Source organism: Emydura macquarii, unplaced genomic scaffold, assembly GCF_026122565.2.
Source record: "Emydura macquarii macquarii isolate MOO-44397 ecotype Brisbane River unplaced genomic scaffold, CSIRO-AGI_Emac_v2 contig_1253, whole genome shotgun sequence".
Classification (NCBI taxonomy): Eukaryota; Metazoa; Chordata; order Testudines; family Chelidae; genus Emydura; species Emydura macquarii.
Genome location: NW_027131390.1, coordinates 52,151,163 through 52,170,978, shown reverse-complemented (window position 1 = coordinate 52,170,978; position 19,816 = coordinate 52,151,163). Strand labels below are relative to the sequence as shown.

At 44.1% G+C, this 19,816-nt stretch overlaps 1 protein-coding gene across 1 annotated transcript; it reads left to right on the top strand.

Annotated features, from left to right (window-relative positions):
• Positions 1–11,028: 11,028 nt before the first annotated feature.
• On the top strand, positions 11,029–15,595 carry FAM237A (family with sequence similarity 237 member A; the record flags this gene model as incomplete). The annotated part of the gene is made up of 2 exons (XM_067548769.1): positions 11,029–11,452; positions 15,315–15,595. Coding segments are annotated over 2 exons (567 nt in total), but the record flags the coding sequence as incomplete, so codon positions are not given.
• Positions 15,596–19,816: the final 4,221 nt, after the last annotated feature.

Here is a 19,816-nt window from a genome sequence, read left to right as displayed (position 1 = left end):
ATTGGGATTTACAATCCTTTGTAAATAGTCTCTACTTTTTGTAGGAATCTCTTGTGTTTCAGATAATTGAAAATCTCCTGGTTAAGGCAAGATGGTCTCTTGCTATCTTCTTATCTTTTCAATGCAGGGGGATAGTTTGCTCTTGTGCCCTTAATAATGTCTCTCTGAAAAACTGCCAACTCTTGAACTGTTTTTCTCCTTAGACTTGCTTCTCATGGGGCCTTACTTTTTAAATGTTAAGTCACATTTTCAAAAGTGCTTCTGTCCTATTGAAAGCCACTGGGTCGAAGACTCTTAAGTAACTTAGCTGTGTTAGGAAATGGGGTGTAAAATTTTATCCTATAATATCAAAGGGACAGCTGGGAAACTGGCTGGTTCTGGAGATTCAGAGTGGGATATCAGACCCTGGTTAGGGGCTAAAATCCACCCAAGGCAGGTGGGGAGTGATGAAAAGTCACTATCAACTGATGGGCTGAGAAAATAAGTTCTCTAGGGACAGTTACTGGGTACAGTACAGTGCCCAGAACATCGGGGCCTATCAGTGCCACATGAGAGGAAAACAGACTGACCAGTAGTGTGTGTTCTGAGCCAGTTGCTTCAGCCTAGTCCCTACTGGACTGTCCATCTCAACCTATCATTCCATCTGGCAGTCTCAGCAACGAGACCAAGAGTTCAATAGGAATGAAGAATGAACCATCCTCTCCCCCTCTTCAGTGAGGCCATCCAGAACAAGGTGGAGGCACAATGGCAAGTTGGTTGATCACAGCATAGCCAAGGGTAAAAAGGTCTATGGTTGCTGCGCAAGTGGCACCTATGCAGCAAATAAATAGAAGAGCCCGAGGACTTTGAACTGTTTGTGAACCTTACATTCATTAAAACAATGCAGCAGTCATCTACAAGGGGGCAAAATAACTCCCACCCCAGGTCAAGACAGCAATATTTTATCATTGTTAGCAGCAACATTTTCCACTTGAAAACTAAATAGAATAGTAAAAAGTAGTGCATCTGGAAGAATTTTCTGAGCTGCAAGAACGAGGCAGCAACAAAGTCAGGGCTCAAAACAGGCAGCTCAGAGCAGACTGGCCAGAAGTGGAGACAGTACAAGCTCTTCTAGGGGTACAGCAGAATTAGCTTAAGTCACACTGGGGGAAATCCTGGCCCTATTGAAGTCAATGGCATAATTCCCATTGACTTCAATTGGGCCAGGATTTCACCCCGGGTTTTCGCTACAGCAACAGCTTCCAAATCTGAAGAAATGCAAAATGCTCTTCACTCACCGAAACATTAATACAAGAGCAAGCAGCCTGCAGGAGCTGCTCAAGGGCAGGGATCAGCAGGCGCACAGTGTGGAGGATTCACACACCACAATGCAGGACCATGTAAGGCTACTTCACCACAGCATGAAGATAAGGAGAACGGATACAATTGTTTCCCCTGCCGCATTGAGAGAAACTGACATGAGAACTGTCAAGAACTGGAGGCTGCTTTGAAATTTGGTATGGTGTTTGCTCTGACTCTAGAAACATGATAGTTAGGCCCCCCTACTGCAACTGGTAGTGTACAGAAAGACTGCTGTGTCTGGGCTATCAGTTGCATGACCTGATCATTAAGTAGTTTATTCTTTCTAACAATTATTCAGCTACTTTCATTTTCTTTAGGTATACTATTGTATTTTAAAATGCTTAACTAGATAATACCTACTGATTAAATATGCATCCCAACCACTACTTTAACATGAGTAAGCAGCTTGAAAATTAAATATTTATATTGTGGTAATAAGAGGCTCAAAGAAGTCAGGATCCCATTGTGCTAGGATCTGTGTACACACAATGAAATATGCAACACAGTTCCTGCCCCAAAGAGCTTACAGAGTTTGTGTTTATATACATTAGGCATGCTAGGGAATTTTTTTTTTTGCGGATATATGCAGAAAATTTTATTTTCCATTTTAAGATCAAATTTCTTACAACTTACGTGTCTATTGGTGCAATATTGGTACCTGGGATGGGGTGTCTATACCCCATGCTGGAAAGAAAAGGATTAAGGAGCTACTTTGGGCTCAAGCAGCTCCACCCCACCACACCTGTAAAGCAGGTATGGGCTGGAGAAGGAGCCCAAAAGAAGACCAGACCAAAAAGCTCAATAGGAGGCAGCCTCTGGAGATGAATAAACGCATGCTCTTAGTGCCTCTGAGGAAGCCCTAGAGGAGTTCCAGCTGTCTGGGATCTTGGTTATGATGACTCTCCCAAACCTGCTGAGGAAAAAAGGACTTTAGGAGTATTCAAAGTCTGGGATTTACTTTTGATTTATATTGTTTAATGTCTTCTTTTTCCTCTTTGGGAGAAGGGGACTGTTAGGACACAATCCAGCAAAGCAGTAGTATGGTGCTTCTGGTAAAGATCATTGCTGCCTACCATAGGGCCCTGGTTTAGCAGCTAGTGGAGAAGGTGGATGTGGGTTCCCCTACCAACTGCTAGCGGTGCTGATGGCTGCTAGCATAAGAAAACCTGAATGAAGAAAAAGGCCCTGAAACCAAGGGAATAGAGACCTTGAGACAAATTTAGGGTAGGCCTGGAGACTCCCTTGACTGGTCCTACAACTGTAGACTGGACTCTGCATATCCTGAGAGGAGAAAGGCAATGCTTGACTCATCCTCAAATTAGCTTCCCACATGCAGGGACTACACCCAAAGGTGGGTGAATGACTAGGGGCAGACTCACCATGACACTGCCCAAATGCAAGGTGTGCCTTGGTGTTGAGTGGCCTACCCCAGTACCACAATATAACTTCTGATAAGCATATCAGTTACACTGGTAAGTAGGATTGAGCAAATCAATTATGTCTAGCTTGACTGATTTGTCCTCTTACCTGTTTGCAGAACCCCTTCCAATTTTTTACTCTTATTGCTTTGAAATTTGTTTTGTGTTTAGTGGGGGGCTGTCAAAGGGGTGCTATTTATGTTTGAGTAGAGACCCTATCCAAAGCCCATTGACGTCAGTGGGAACCCTACCACCACCACCGTCAGTGAGCTTTGGAACAGGCAGGAAGGCTCTGTTTCAACAAAGCTTTTAAACATGCTGATTAGCACCTGCTTGGGGAAAGCGTCAAAGGCACAAAAGGGGGTTAGATCTAGCCCAACTCCCTTTTGTGCATTTGAAACTCCCTCCCCAGTGCATGGCTGATTATGTATGTGTTGTAAATCCTTTGTTAAAGCTAGAGAGTAAAATCCTTGCCCTACTGAGACCCATTGACTTCAACAGGGCCAGGATTTCACCCATAAGAGTTATGCTCATTTATGTCCTAATTCAGCAAAATACTGCCAACATCTTAGTTTTAAACATCTATTTAAAGAGCTTTGCTATACTTGGGCCTAAATGAGCATAGTTCTCAATCAAATCTGATGCAAATATTAGTGGAAACTGGAGGCTTTGGTTTTCACAAGCACTTTTAACTAGCAAAAATCCCACTGCATGAATGTTTGCGGAGTGAACACAAGAAGGGAATAACAGATGATACAGAGTTATTGGTGGAACATTGTTTGCACTAGTCAGCCAGCTCCTCTAAATAGTTTGTTTTTAACTAAGAAGCTTGTTCTTAATAAGCAGTGAGAATCTCTCCGCTGGTAGCTCAAGGATTACAAGCTCTTTCTGTGTGTAATTCTACACATGTGACTGTGTGAGCTGGATATTATTTAGCACCCATCTGAATGAAATCAAGATATGGCAAACATATTCAAAGTGTCTACATGGACTAAGGATTATCAAGGGGATGAAACATGCTGTACAGTAGAAGCTTTTCATATCCTAACCAGGGGGGTGGTAAAGAACACATCCACTACACCGAACTCTGGGCTCAAAATGAGTCTTTCTAAAGAACATAGCCAAGCTCTTCCCTTTCTAACTATCCTCATTCATTCCATTTACAAGCCTCTCCCCCAGAAATTAAAAGCTTTTACAGAGCAGAGTATTTTAGCTGTAAAACATTCTCTCCCTCTGCATTGATTTATCTCCATCAGATCCCTGGTTAGCTATCCTCAAATCTAGAAGACAGTTTCATACTGATAGAAAATAATCATATTGATCCAATACGTCAATGAAAGAGCAAACAAACTCACTTAGAACAAATCTGAGAAGACTTCAAATTAAATAGACTAGCAGAGATTCATCAATTTGCTTTCACTTCTAACCTTCAGAACTTTTCTGGATTAGATGGAATGGGGCAGAGTCCATGCTGCAGTTCTGGAGAGACATAGCAAAGGTGCTGCACTGTAGGGGTAGGGGAGTGAGGAGCAAGAGGTCATTTTAGTGTCATCTGTATTCGGGCTCTGAAAAAGGGCCCTGGTGTAAGTTAGAGCAGCCCCTTCGACTGGCAACCTTTTCACAGCTGCCCATGGGCTGCACCGCAGCCAAGAATCCCAGTAGCACCACTGTTGCATGGTATGGGCATGCCTCCTCCCTACTTTGATCCACCCCCTCTCATTGCCTGCCCTATCCCCACTGCACTCTCTATGCCAGGGCTTAAGAGGGGAGGCAGCATAGGGCTGCTTGCATTGCCTTATACTGCTCCTGCAGTGGACAAAAGCTCCCCCACCCTAGCCTATGTATGCTATTCCAGCCACACATAGGGATGGGGCCTGGAATCAGCATTAGTATAATCTAAGAACCAATATTTAGATTAAATCAAAAATAGGTCCAGTGACAATCTCTGATCATGCATCAAATGGGGGGAGAGGGGGGGGGAAGAGGAGGGAAACCTCAGTTGATAGCAAAATGGGTTTTATCCTGCCAAAGTGGGAGTGCATCTTCCAAGGTGTAGAGACTCCTCAGCTCTTATTAAAAAACTGACAGCAGTGGAGATTGCTGAGCACCACAGGCTCAAACCCAGTGTCTCAACACACACAATGAATATCTTGAATTCAGTAAGAATTCTGTACATGCAGATGTACAACATACACATCCATGAACCATAATGAAATATTGCAGTATGTGTGTGTTTGTCAGACAGGATGTAATCTGAAATCTACCATGGCTGTCTTTATTTAGATACATTTCATGCATTATTTTGTAAGCAACAGTATGTGTTTTGCTCCTTCATAATATAAAGGGATGACTATATAGTATGTTTTGGATACATCTTAGACAATAAATTCAAACAAACACCCCTACACACTAGTTGGTGTGCCAGGAGATGAGTAATGCGAAGAAGATGAGGCTTTGGAGTCAGTTCTTCAGCTGATGTCAGTGGGATGGCTGTACTGATTTATAGCTGGTGAGGCTCTGGCTGAAATAAGGTTATAACAAAAAGGGATGATTGCACTTCAAGTACAAAAGCAGCACAAGCTGACAGATGTGTAGTTGGCCAGGACAAAGTCTCTGGGGGAAAAAAAATGGGCTAGTTTCTCAGCTGGTGTAAACTGATACATTTCTATAGACTTCAGTGGAAGGATACAGATTTACAGGAGCTGAGAAACTAACAGGAAGGAAAAATTTGTGATCACACTATGTCAGCAAGTATGGCTTCAAAATACTTATTTAGCAGTTAACTGGATTCTTGGATATTTTACTTAAGTGGTTTGTTCTAGTGCAAATTTTTATAATGCAGCAATCATGATGGACAAGGCAAAAGTGAGTAGAATATCCTGTGTGACAACTGGGCTATTGAATATACATGGAGCTCTGGATTTCTTTACTATAGAAGCCAAATCAGCATAGCTCCATTGACTCAAGCCAATTTACAATAGCTGAGGGATCTGGTTCCTAGATACCTATTTAAGTACATATTAATCATCTGACACTTCGCTGCAACCTCAGGCTCTCTAGCCAAGAGTTCTCTTGGTGAAGGCAAATATAGTTCCGATTCTGCTAGTTTAACTTGAGGCAGCCTTTGTTGTGCGCCTTCCAAGAATAAGCCCGCCCTTGCTATCCTTCACTTCTCGGAACGAGATCATTACCCAGGAAGGGAGAATATAGGGCAAGTCCTAGAACCACATAAGCTCAGCCGCAGACTTATTTCTTTAGTTTCTCAACATTCTTTCTATCCCTGCAAAATAAAAGTCTCCCCTAGAGGCAGTTGTATATAATGTGGTTCAAGTGTATCTGTCAAAAACAAGGCGCACTTAAGAAAAAAAACAATCTTAGAAATGTTTTAAATGTGTACCTTGCATGTGGGCCTGATCTGAAGTCTGATTCAGCCCCTGGATTTCCTGGAAGTGAGCAGTAATGTTGTCCCGGGTTAACTGTCGGGGCTTAACGCCCCCACGCGGCTCCGGTGCACCTGGATCTAAGGATCTAGCCCCTTCTCGCCACCTAACCCGAGCGAGCCCCAGCCGCGCAGCGAGGTGCGGCGCCAGAGCAGCCACGGGCGATTCCCGCCCTCACCGGCGGCGCTGGCTCCCCAAACCTGGTTCTCCGAGCCGGGGCTGAACTTCTGAAACGGCTCCGGCAGGATCGGGCCCGAGTCCCGGGGGCGGGCTCGGCGGGGGCGGGGGTGTCGTGGGTTAGAGGCGGCAGCTGCTCCGAGCCGGTGTCGGGGGGGGGGGGGGAGCTTCTCCCAGGAGCCTCGACGTAAAATAGAGGGACCGAGCGCGCCCCCTTCTTAAAGGGAGCCGGGGGAGCGCGACAAGAGCCAGGCGCCACCCGGCGGGAGCCAGCCGCGGAGGTAAGTGGCCGGGGTTCCGCGGCGGGGCGGGGCGCGCTTCGGCGGCCTCCTGCGCTGTCCCGGGTGCTGCAGCCCTGTGCGGGGCTGGGCGCACGGAGGGAGGCTGGGGACAGACCCCAGCCCGGCCAGGCTGAGCTCGGGGCCGGCAGCCGCGGCGGGCAACACGCCTAGCCGAGGTTCCGGACGCCGGCACCGGCCGGGAGCGGGGCGCGCCCTGGAAGTGGCGGGAGCCGGCCCGGGGCTGCTCTCACCTCAGAGCTGCCTGCGGGGAGCCCGGCGGGAAAGTCCAAGCCCCGCGCACTGCGCACGCCCCCTAGCGCGCGCCGGCCCCGGGCTTTGCCAAGGGCGCGTGCAGCCTCAGCCTGCGGGGCGCGTGCCGCCGGCGGGCGGCTTCGGTCCCCTCTGACTCCGCGGCCAGGAGGGAGCGGGCGCCGGGCACCGGCTGGGACAAAACCTGCAGCTGAAGAAACTTGCGGAGGGAGGCAGGCAGCTACCGGTACGCGCCAGCCCCGAGCGGCTGCCGGGCTTGGGTCTGGCGCTCTAGGGGATTGTAAAGGGGGAAAGTAGCACTTGCCTAAAGGGACCCCGAGCCCTGGGCCACACTAGTCCGCACAGCTTTCTTCACACCACCCTCCGCTCCCCCGCAACTTCTAGGGACTCCTAAGGGCTGGGTGTTGCTGCTGGACCCTGGAGTGCTCTCCTGCCTTCCCCTCGCCTTTCTTGGCCGCGGGGGTCTTACAAGATGGAACGATTACAAAAGACCAGGGCAGCGTAGGCAGCCACTCCTACTGCCCCGCATAGATCCAGGAACAGGGAAAATAGGCCCATCACGGAGGAGCTGCAATCTACCCCACTCAACTTGCATATAACTGCTTTACTGGGCTGATAAATACTCAAGCCCTTCCCTGTTTAGCGACAAGGTGAAGGTACTCTGCTCTTGTGGGCAAAGACCCTCTTCATTATATGGTGTACAGCACCTAGCGCAATGGGTATTGTGATACTTTTGTATTTTTATGTCTGATTTTGTAAGCAAGAACTCTAAGTGAGGTGAAACTTGGGGGTATGCAAGACAAATCAGACTTCTGAAAGCGGTACAGTAGTCTGGACAGGCTGAGAGCCACTGCTCTGAGGACATCCAGATTAATGACACCCAGTTAAAGTTAATAGCCACAGAGATTTATGCTAATATAATATTTAGCTCCAAACTGTTCCAATATAGAAGAAGCCAGTTTCTCCTGATAAGTGTCTAGCTCCTCAATGATATGTAGCTACCAGCTGACTTTGTCAAGAGAGGATTTGGTGAATATTTCCCTGTCATCATTAGGGATTGTATTCTCAGCAATATTTCCATGGTTTGGGACTTGATTTAAGCGTAAATATTTGGTGTATTCAGTGTCTAGACTGATATATGGTTCAGATAGTTCTGTGATTCTTCTGATATGGATGCTATGTGTGGTTAATAGGCTGAAATATATAGCACAAATCACGGTCTTTCTAGTTCTTCCGTTATCTTTAAATTTAAAAAAACCTTTAGGAAGAAAGACCTCGGCCACTGGGTCTTAAGTTTCCTAGACTACCCTTTTTAGAGTCTGATTTATCTTGCGTACCTCCAAGTTTCACCTCTTTAAAAACTACATGCTTACAAAATCAGACAAAATACAAATGTCACAACACACTATTACTGAAAAACTGCTTACTTTCTCTTTTTAACCATATAACATATATTTCAATCTAAGTACAATATTTATATTCCAGTGAGATACTTGAAAGTCTTTTTCACTTGTGAGCCTTGTCTGAAGCCTGAGCCCCAGACAGCAGGGCTGATCCATGTAACAGCTTTGTGGGGCCCTGGACAATTGCCCTACTTGCCACCCTCCTAATGCTGATCCTGCACTGGCAACCCCTCTAAACCCATCCTATGACCCTCCCCCACCCCCCGCCCAGTTGAAAGACTGATCTAGTTTCATTGAATACCTCCTGGAAGACCTCTGTTATGCATACCCCTGATTGTAGCCACTAGGACAGTGGTTCTCAAACAGCATTGTTGTGGGGCAGGGGGAGGGGGGGAAAAAATCAGAATGTCATGTAAAGAGTAGACTTCATTATCTAAGTCACCAATTCATCTAGGAATTAATTGACTGGTTTGGTAAAAAATTATAGAAGAGTTTCCAAGAGTAAAAATGGGTGTACAAGGACTGATCAGTATGGCTACACACAGATTGCTCCCCACACAGAGGGCAGAACATCCCTTAAAGGGACACCAACTTATCACATTTCTGTCTGAAGTATTTATCTATTTATATTACTGGCAGCATCTGAGATTACTAAACTTAGGCAAAAATAAGAGTTTCTCTCCATTTACTGGGAGGCACCGAGGCTTCGTAAATTGGCCTACTTGTGGCTCAGTTTCTCAATCTATAAAGCAGGGATACAAAGGAAGTGAGTGTCTTTAAAGTGCTTTGAGATCTACATCTGAAGAGAGCTAGCCATTATGTGCATTTTTATCTGTCAGTTCATTATTTCCCTTGCATTATGGCCAATCTCTTACACAGCTTTTGGTTGTGTGGCTCTTTCACTTAGCAACAGGAGAGGGTTTTTTTTTTAGAAACAACATGTAACTAAAGCAAGATACTGTCAGTGGAATCAGAGGACCCTGTAGCACCTGGAATTACTTGAAACTCACTTTTTAAAGCAACTAGGTTTAAAGAAACTTAAAGTCACCTTCAAAAGTCAGAGTAAGTGGGTATGTATTTCACTACATCATAAGGGTGGCAGTGGCACAGAGGAAGGGCCTAACTGAAAGCACCCTAAGACCATCACCAAAGCTTAGCTGTGGAGACTGACCAAAAAGAGTATTCAACCAACTCCTACCTTCAGAAATAGGGTTAAGGGCAGAAGGTACTCTGGGAAACTGTGGCTTCAGTTCCAGGCTGAAGATGAGGCAGATCCAGTTCATATTAGACAGGCATCAACATCACGAGATCACCACCACAGCAGTGGTGAGCTGGCACTCCACAAGGGCAGGGCGGGAAAGCTTGTGGTGCCCCTTTTCTGTTGATAAATGTAGGACTTCAGATCCAGAGTTGTCAAGCTAGAGTTTTTCATGGGCACCTAATTCACTTTATAAATTACTGTAAGTCTCCAGAATGTTAAGTCTCATTAGGGTGTAAATACCGCTCCTCCCCCAACCCTCAAGTAGCCCTGCTACTTGACTTGGGTGAGTGTTGAGGAAGAATCTTACTCCCAAGACATGAAACTTCTCCTAAAAAGTCCTTAGCAGAACCTTCCAATGGAGGGAGGGTCCAAGAACAGCACAACTGTTCTTGCCTGGCACTCTGCTATTTAGGAAGTCCCCCTCACTCGTGAGCTGAACTGCCTGCAAAGCAGGGAGTGTATATCCCTTGCACAGCAGAACTGTGCTGTTTATGTTGCCCAGGGAACTTCTGTGCCCTCAAAGCACAGAAGAGGCCTAGCTGCACAAAAAGTATTTACATACAAAGCGATACTGTACCTAGATATAATTTCAGAAGTTAGCTTTGGCTTCCCAAGATAAAATATTCGACTGTTCCCTGCAGCAATCTGGAAAAGTGATATAACCTGCTGCAATGTGTGGAAAGGCAGCTTTCATCACCCATCCAATAAAATACATTCACAGACTATTTCATAGCTAAAGTCTGAAATAGAAATGGGGGATCTCTAACAGCATGATCAACTCACTGTATAAGTTACTAGAATTTGTCTTTCTGGTGAACTGTTACCCTTAATACACGTGTAAGAGTATTTAGTGGTATTTAGCATTTACAAATTGACTAAAGTGGTGGTCTTTTGGGGACAGCTGATGGGACGGTCAGCTTTCAAACATTTTCTCTTTGCAGCCTATAACAAGTATGTATCAAATTTCATGATTCTAGATTAATATAAAATAGTCACGGAGTCTCCTGTTACAAGGGTGTATATTTAATACTACCTGCACACTTCATTCCAGAGCCTTTCCAAAATGTACACATACACTCAGTTATACATTATTTTGGAAATATTCTGAAATAAATATACTAAATATTCCTATGAGAGGGGTGTTCTTAGCCAATTTACATCAGGGGACAAACTATCTTAGACAAGAAGAAATTTTGGATGAGTTTAATGGATTTAGCTTTTGGGTAATAAACTTGGATGTTGATATCAAATATAAATGGACTCGAATTAAAATACAAAGTACACACCAGGCTTAAGGACAGAAGGGGCCAATGTCATTATCTAGACCAAGCCCCTGTATAAACACAGGCTGCAGGATTTCACCCATCTCATTCCTTCATCTAGTCGAGCAATATATGAAAGTTAGATGATTTTTTTCAACTTCTTTTGTTTGTGTGAAGTTTCAGTGATACTGTGGATCCTGGGAACAGAGGAAGAATTCACTGCAACATGAGACTTATCTGCTGTCTCTTAATCATGGGCATGTTTTGTGTGACTCCTTTCTTCTGCCAAAGCCAAACTGATCCTCTTGCCCTTGGCCGAGCTGACCCCCAGTGCTGGGAGTCCTCCTCTGCTGCCTTGCTGGAGATGAGGAAGCCACGTATTTCTGACTCCGTCAGTGGCTTTTGGGACTTTATGATCTTCCTGAAGTCATCAGAGAACTTGAAGCATGGGGCTCTGTTCTGGGACCTGGCTCAGCTCTTCTGGGATATCTACGTAGACTGTGTGCTCTCCAGAACCCATGGCCTAGGGAGGAGGCAACTGGCAGAGGCTGAACAGAAAATCACAGCTCTGCCTTCTCAGTTCACAGCCAGAAAGCAAGGTTATTATTTCTCTATCCAATACATGGACACCTTGTGGGGGAGAAACAGCAGTAATGTTTATAAAAATCAGCTCAGAAACTGGTAGAGAAATAGAAACATATTGATAGAAGTTTAAATTGGAGAGTGAGAACTATGTGAGGGTCTGATTAGCATAAAGGCTGCTTGGTGCTGTACAAATTAAAGATAAATATGTTCAATAAAGAAGCATCATGCTGCTCCAAGAGATCTGTCTGGGAGTTTTGCCAGAGAAACAACTGCAGATCAGGCCCAATAGGACTGATTTTCCCCCACAGGGATCATAAAAAGATGTTTTGAGTGGTTCATTTCTACGTGAATGGATACAGGCAGGGAAGATAGATCAGTAACCAAACACATGAGGATTATCTGCCCCATTAACAGTTTTATTGGGTTAAGGCTGGCCTAGACCAGCCAGTCTCACATTGAGCAGTCCCACTGGAACCATTGTGGAATAGGACACTAAACATGAGTGTAATGAAAAAATCTATTTACAGTATATTATTCAGCCACTAGCTGTCTCCAAGTTCTAGCAAGGGCCTGGTTACTGGTAGACAAAGCTGGGAATCAAGCTGGGTGAAGGTTGTTAGTGTCTATAGTGTGCACTGGTTCTCTTTAAAGAAATACCTTCTGCTTAAGACTGATACTGTACATCAGGACATTAAGTAAGGGGAACACCATCTGATTTTTCAATGCTGTTGACTAACACCAGCTGGTAGTGGTCAGACTACAGCAGTGACAGTCTAATTTTTGTGGTTCTTGTAGAACTATCTAAGTTCTCATCCAAGGTCTTGTAGCGTCTTAAAGCCAGTTTGTTCATATCTTTGTAACCGTTGATCCTCTGGTCTTGCTTAGTCAGTGAAACCAAAAGTCAATTGCTAGAAGGAGATTGCTGTCTGAAATATGAGGACTTGAACTGCCATTTCTTAAGCATAAATTGTGCAAGCCCATTTCTTTAGTTTGGGCTGAACTACTAGCATTTGAATGATTTCATGGACCAATTCTGGGTCTAGATGAAAGTGCCAAGGCACCTTTCAGTGGGTTTCTTTAAATATATATATTAAACATTCCAAGTTTCTCCCTTCATACTTCTATTGTGTCTTTTCAGACTCTGTTGCTACAAACTGAAATGATCTTTGTCTTACCTTTTGAAAATATTTAATGCTGGCTTACACTGTTTAAACCTAGCATGCAACAATAGTGCAATATCTGAAGTAGCCTCAGAGCTTGTAATCACAGTGCTATCTAGGATACACAGCTATACTGGTATTAATCAAACTGGGCAAAAACAAAATCAGTGCAGCTCAGCTTTCAGACCCAATGGATAGGACAGTGAGTGGAGAGTCAGCAGACCCAAGTTCTATATCTAGCTCTGCTATCAACCTGCTGTGTGACCTGGGTTCACTTCGCTGTGCCTCTGTTTCCCCATCTATAAAATGGGCCTAATGCTACCTCCTTTATATTTCTTGAGGTGTAGTGAACAAAAAAAGCTAGGTAATACCATCAGATTTGGATACCAAAAGGTAAGTCTCATGAGTTCCACTAATTATATCAATATTATCTAATGCACCGCTGGCAGTGCAGAATCGATTTTTGTGGATTTGATTGAGCAGCAGTGAAGACTCGCTCAATTGAAGCTGGAAGTCAACTCTGTAAATCCACCCCAGCAAGAAGCATAGTGCTGCGTTGACAGGAGGGCATTTCCCATCAGCACACTGGAGACACCACGATAAGTAGACTCTAGGAAGTCGATGGGAAACATGCAAGTTACTGTACGTAGCTTGCATATCTCCAGTCGACTGCCGCCAAACTCCGCAGCCAGTGTAGACCAGGCCTAAAAAGGTGTTTTTTTAACTAAACTATCCTAAAGTTCAATATCATTTACAGAAAAAAAGCCATCACTTTATACATCACATATACCAAGTGATATGACAAATAATTCACACCCACTGAAATATTAAGTACTGAAGTATGAATTGACCAAGCAGTACATTACTTGCCCTTCAAGGGATTGTTAATTAAGCTTCAAGATTAATCTCTAAAGAGTCCTTCAAACAAACACCATTTTATACATTGCCGAACTACCAAAATCACACCAGCTCTTGTATTTCCTATTCCCACATCCCCCATGAAACCACAGTGGCTTGTAGGTGAGGATTTCACAGGCGTACATCTTATAGACTGTGATCCTACATCTAGATATATTATGGGAAACTATTTTACAAGACCTGTAAAAATCAGAAACAGGAAATTACCAGGGAGAATCAGCCCCCATAGTACCCTTCAGGCTTTCACTTACAGTTTGACTCTCTGCTCTGCAGTTGTGTAAAAAGAACACTCCCACATGAGGTGCTTATTCTCTCTCCAAAGTGCTAAAGCAAACAGGTTCTAGTCAGAAGTCCAGAGATAGCCTTTCTAACTCCCAACCCTGCAAACTCAATATGCACTGGCTCTTTCTTTCTTATACTATTGCATCAGGTTAAATTCTGCCTCCACTAACACCTGTGCAACTTCCACAGTCCTCAGTGGGCTTGTACAGGTGTATCTAATTGAACCCATAATTAGATTTTTAGCATGCACTCCTGCTGACTGCACAAGATGGAAAAGCATGTACCTTGTTCCCTTTTAGCTGTGTTGGCTCTACAGGTCTAAGTGGGAGTGAAATGTAGTAAAAGCTTATCTGTGTCATTGAAATGAGAAGCTATGATTGTGATGCACACAGGGAACAAGTCTGTTGACTAAGAAGGGCTATCTTTATCTAGAGGGACAAGGTAGGTGAGATAATATATTTTATTGGACCAAATCTGTTGGTGAAAGAGACAAGCTTTCAAGCTACACAGAGCTTTTCTTCAGGTCTGGATTAGGTCTTCAGTGTCATATCTAAATGAAGATTGAACAGATTGTTTAGCATTGGTAGTTAATGCATATTCTAAGGAACCATTCAAAATGAAGTGGGCTATTAACACCTCTTCAGTCATAGGACAAAAGAGGAGGATTATTGTAATAAGCCATAAATCCAGTGTCTTTGTTAAAACCATGACTTTTAGCATCTAGCAAAATTATGAATTTAATCTCCCAATCTTGTTTTTGGAAGGTGTTATACAGGTTTTCTTTGAGGATGAGGACTGAGAGGTCAGATATGAAGTGGTCATTTTGTGAAAAATGTTTTTGTTTTTTATTGTCTTTCTGTGTGCATTCATTTGAGAGTATAGGGATTGATTTCACCCACGTAGTTGTTATTGGGGCATTTAGTGCACTGGATTAGGCACATCACATGTGGTGATAGGATATGTTGTGGATGTATTGGTCATCGTAGCAGTGGCTATATGGCTGCAGATTTTGCATCTGTTCTGGCAGTGTCTGATGCTGCTTTGAGTTAGTGGGTCCTACTTTTCAGACTAGAACTATACTTAAATCAGCTTGCTGGCTTTTGGGCTTTATCCTGTACTCATTGAAGTAAAGAGCAAAACTCCTTCTGAATTAAATGGTAAAGGATCACTATGGATCTCATCCAAAGCTCAATGAAATTGAGAGGCCATCAGGTCCTTATTGTGACTGGCAGCAATAGATATGGTCCCTAATAGGAAACCACAGATTTCAAAGTAATGTGCTAACCAGGAATACTTGCAAACTGAAGGGACTCTTGTTTAATTTTGCCCAGTATAAGATTGCATCTGATGCCAACTATTGACTAATCAGTTGGATACAATGTTTTACACAATGTTAAATATTAGACTGGCAAAACCTGGAGGATGAAAGCCAACTTTACGTTGTTTGGAAGCTGATACTAATTTCCTCAGACATGTTTTCATGTCCCTTTCTTTTTCTTTTCCTCCCAATTTCCAGGGATGTTTTCTCACAATCAGAGGACACCTGTGCTGAAGAAGAAAGAGCTGATTGAAGACTTATTAAGCATCCATATGCACAAGAGTGGATCTGCTTTACTCCGAAGAGTTACTGAGAGGCTAGTGATAAAGAGGAAACAATGAGTCTAGTTTAAGATTTATCTGTACAGTGGATATTTTAAAACCAATTTCCTTTTGTTTTTTGTTTGTAATCTTCATTGAAAAGTTGCTGTACATGGAGGGGGAGTGCCTGTAACTATAAACATTGTACCTTTGGGTTAACTTTGACTTTTTGGACTCTTTTTTTAAAAATAATACCCATGAATTCAGGCTGTTTAGTAAACCGCATGATTTATAAGCAGTTGGCCACCATCTTGTGTATATCAGCTACTGAAATGGTGTCTGGGGCGCTGCTGGAGAATAAGGCCCAGTCATGCAACTGGTTGTACACAGACAGAGCAGGGGCAAACATGGAGCGCCATTGAAGTCAGCAATTCTGCCTGTATGGACCCAATTACAGGATTGGGGCCAAGTAGCTGTCCTTGCTCTTAGGTATATTTTTATGCATAATAAGGCACAAACAGTGACTGAAGTAATCATTGCCTTTTTAAAAAGAAAAGGCAAATAATTTAAAAATCCAGTACCTTCAAGCTTCCAGTTTTGTCCCATAGGTTATTAAAACCCAAACATTCTCCACATTCTCTTTAAAACCCAAACATTCTCTTAAGAGAACTGCTGTCCTCAAAGTTAGCATTTCAGAGGGAGCATCCATACACAACACACGTTAATTTTCATGATGTACAGTGGTACCTGTTTCACTCAGTTAGCACCTGATCCTGCTCCACTGCAGTCAATAGGAGTTTTGCCATTACTTTCAGTGGGAGCAGGATCAGGCCCTGGAAGCCGAAATGAAATAAAAATAAAAGGTAAGAAACAAATATATTCTGAAGAAAGCACACCTACAAATGCTTTCTGTGTCAATTTCAATCAGCACATGGTTACATTTCAGTTCCCAAGATTAAGTGGGTCAAAGGGATGCTAGAGTAAAGTTAAAGGCCCCAATCCTGTATTGTGACCCAGACAATCAAGCTGCTTTCCCTGTACAGAGCCCAAGGGACTGTGCCCATGCAGATCACAATGCGGGATTGGACCATAAATACTTACCAGGAACAGAAAGCTCATCGATACGTTGTAGGCAGAACAAGGTTGGAAAATAGTAAATATTTTCTGCTAAAAGTTAAAACAAAATTCTCTTTTCAAAAATTTTCATGGAAAGCTCCTAGTTTTTCAGCAAAAATGTGAAAAATCAAAAAACTCAAAAATACAGTATCAAATCCTTCCTCCTCTGTAGAAGATCCCCTGTAGTGGATCAATCGCCAAGGGAGGCTACACCTCCCGGCTACACCCGCCCTAAAAAATTGTTTTGGTTTTTCATTGACAGAAATTGGAAAGTGTAAACCAAGAGAATATTTCCCACATACAGTCTTCCTTGTGTGTGTGTGTGGGGGGGGGGGGACCCATATTACATAAAAAAATATATTTTGTTGATGGCAAACTTTCCATCAGCTACATGTGTCATATTCTGGATATTTGACAAATTTTGCTGCTTTTTCTGTTTGCAGCTTGTCTGCAGATAAATCACAGTTTCCTCAAACTAAGATTCAAGTTCAAGAATTATTTAAAACTATTAGCATCAAATGATAAATTAAGTTGAGGCAACTGATTAAATGTGCAATTCATTACAAGAATTTAGTATTAAAAATTTTAGCAGTTTTTAGTGGCTGACTAGGTCACATGACATGTTTCTATTACCTTGCTGGATGTAACTATTAAGCTACGTCTACACTACGAGCTAGTCGAAGAGAGGGCTTTGGATTCTTTGATCATGGAATGCTGTTCCAGGAAGAAAGATTACTAGGAAGAGACGGGATTCATCTAACGAAGACAGGGAAGAGTATCTTCGCAGACAGGCTGGCTAACCTAGTGAGGAGGGCTTTAAATTAGTTTCGACGGGGGACGGGGACCTAAGCCCGAAGGTAAGTGGGGAAGAGGGACACCACAAGGAAGCAGAAGAAGGAGGGTGCAGCAGGGGAGGCCTCCCGATTCATACTGTGAAAGTAGGCCAATCGGCTACTTATCTCAAGTGCCTGTACACAAATGCAAGAAGCCTGGGAAACAAGCAGGAGGAACTGGAAGTCCTGGCACAGTCAAGAAACTACGACATGATTGGAATAAGTGAGACCTGGTGGAATAACTCTCATGATTGGAGCACTGTCATGGATGGGTATAAACTGTTCAGGAAGGACAGGCAGGGGCGAAAGGGGGGAGGAGTTGCACTGTATGTAAGAGAGCACTATGACTGCTCTGAGCTCCAGTATGAAACTTGATATAAGTCAGTTGAGTGTCTCTGGGTTAAGTTTAGAAGCAAGAACAATAAGTGTGATGTCGTGGTGCGTGTCTGTTACAGACCACCAGACCAGGAGGATGAGGTAGATGAGGCTTTTTTTACTGAACTAGGGAAAGTTTCCAGTTCACAGGGCCTGATTCTCATGGGAGACTTCAATCACCCTGACAACTGCTGGAAGAGCAATACAGCAGAGCACAAACAATCCAGGAAGTTTTTGGAGAGTGTCGCTGACAATTTCCTGGAGCAACCAACTAGGGGCCGTGCTTCTCTTGACCTGCTGCTCACAAACAGGGAAGATTTGGTAGGGGAAGTAGAAGTGGGTGGCAACCTAGGCACCAGTGACCATGAGATGGTTGAGTTCAGGATCCTGACAAAAGGAAGAAAAGAGAACAGCAGGATACGGACCATGGACTTCAGAAAAGCGGACTTTGACTCCCTCAGGGAACTGATGGGCAGGATTCCCTGGGAGGCTAATATGAGGGGGAAAGGAACCCAAGAGAGCTGGCTGTATTTTAAAGAGACCTTATTGAGGGCACAAGAGCAAACCATCCCGATGTGCAGAAAGAATAGCAAATATGGTAGGCGTCCAGCCTGGCTTAACAAAGATGTCCTTGGCGAACTTAAACGCAAAAAAGAAGCTTACAAGAAGTGGAAGCTTGGTCAGATGACTAGGGAGGATTATAAAAACACTGCTCGAACGTGCAGGAATGAAATCAGGAAGGCCAAAGCACAATTGGAGTTGCAGCTAGCAAGGGACATGAAGGGGAACAAGAAGGGTTTCTACAGGCATGTTGCCAACAAGAGGAAGATTAGGGAAAGTGTGGGCCCCTTAGAGAATGAGGGAGGCGACCTAGTGATGGAGGATGTGGAGAAAGCTGAGGTACTCAATGCCTTTTTTGCCTCTGTCTTCACAGACAAGATCAGCTCCCAGACTGCTGTACTGGGTGGCACAGAATGGGAAGGAGGCGAGCATCCCGCAGTGCTGAAGGAATGGGTTCAAGACTATTTAGAAGGATTGGACATTCACAAGTCCATGGGGCCGGATGCAATGCACCCGAGGGCGCTGAGGGAGTTGGCTGAGGTGATTTCAGAGCCATTGGCTATTATCTTTGAAAGCTCGTGGCAACAGGGGGAGGTCCCTGAGGACTGGAAAAAAGCAAATATAGTGCCCATCTTCAAAAAAGGGAGGAAAGAGGATCCAGGGAACTACAGACCGGTCAGCCTCACCTCAATCCCTGGAAAAATCATGGAGCAGGTCCTTAAGGAATCCATTTTAAGGCACTTGGAAGAGAGGAAGGTGATCAGGAACAGTCAACACGGATTCACCAAGGGAAAGTCATGCCTGACCAACCTGATTGCTTTCTATGATGAGGTGACTGGCTCTGTGGATGTAGGGAAGGCGGTGGATGTGATATACCTTGACTTTAGCAAAGCTTTTGATACTGTCTCTCACAGTATTCTTATCAGCAAGTTAAAGAAGTATGGGTTGGATGAATGGACTATAAAATGGATAGAGAACTGGCTAGAGTAGTGATCAATGGCTCCATGTCTAGCTGGCAACCGGTCACAAGCGGAGTTCCCCAGGGGTCGGTCCTGGGGCCGGTTTTGTTCAACATCTTAATTAATGATCTGGAGGATGGGGTAGATTGTACCCTCAGCAAGTTTGCGGACGACACTAAGCTGGGGGGAGTGGTAGATACCCTGCAAGGTAGGAATAGGATACAGAGTGACCTAAACAAACTGGAGGATTGGGCCAAAAGAAATCTAATGAGGTTCAACAAAGATAAGTGCAGAGTCCTCCACTTAGGAAGGAAGAATCCCATGTACAGCTATAGACTGGGGACCGACGAGCTGGGCAGCAGCTCTGCAGAAAAGGACCTGGGGGTAACAGTGGATAAAAAGCTGGATATGAGTCAGCAGTGTGCCCTGGTTGTCAAGAAGGCTAATAGCATATTGGGCTGAATTAGGAGGGGCATTGCCAGCAGGTCATGGGAAGTGATTATTCCCCTCTATTCGGCATTGGTGAGGCCGCATTTAGAATATTGTGTCCAGTTTTGGGCCCCCCACTACAAAAAGGATGTGGACAAGTTGGAGAG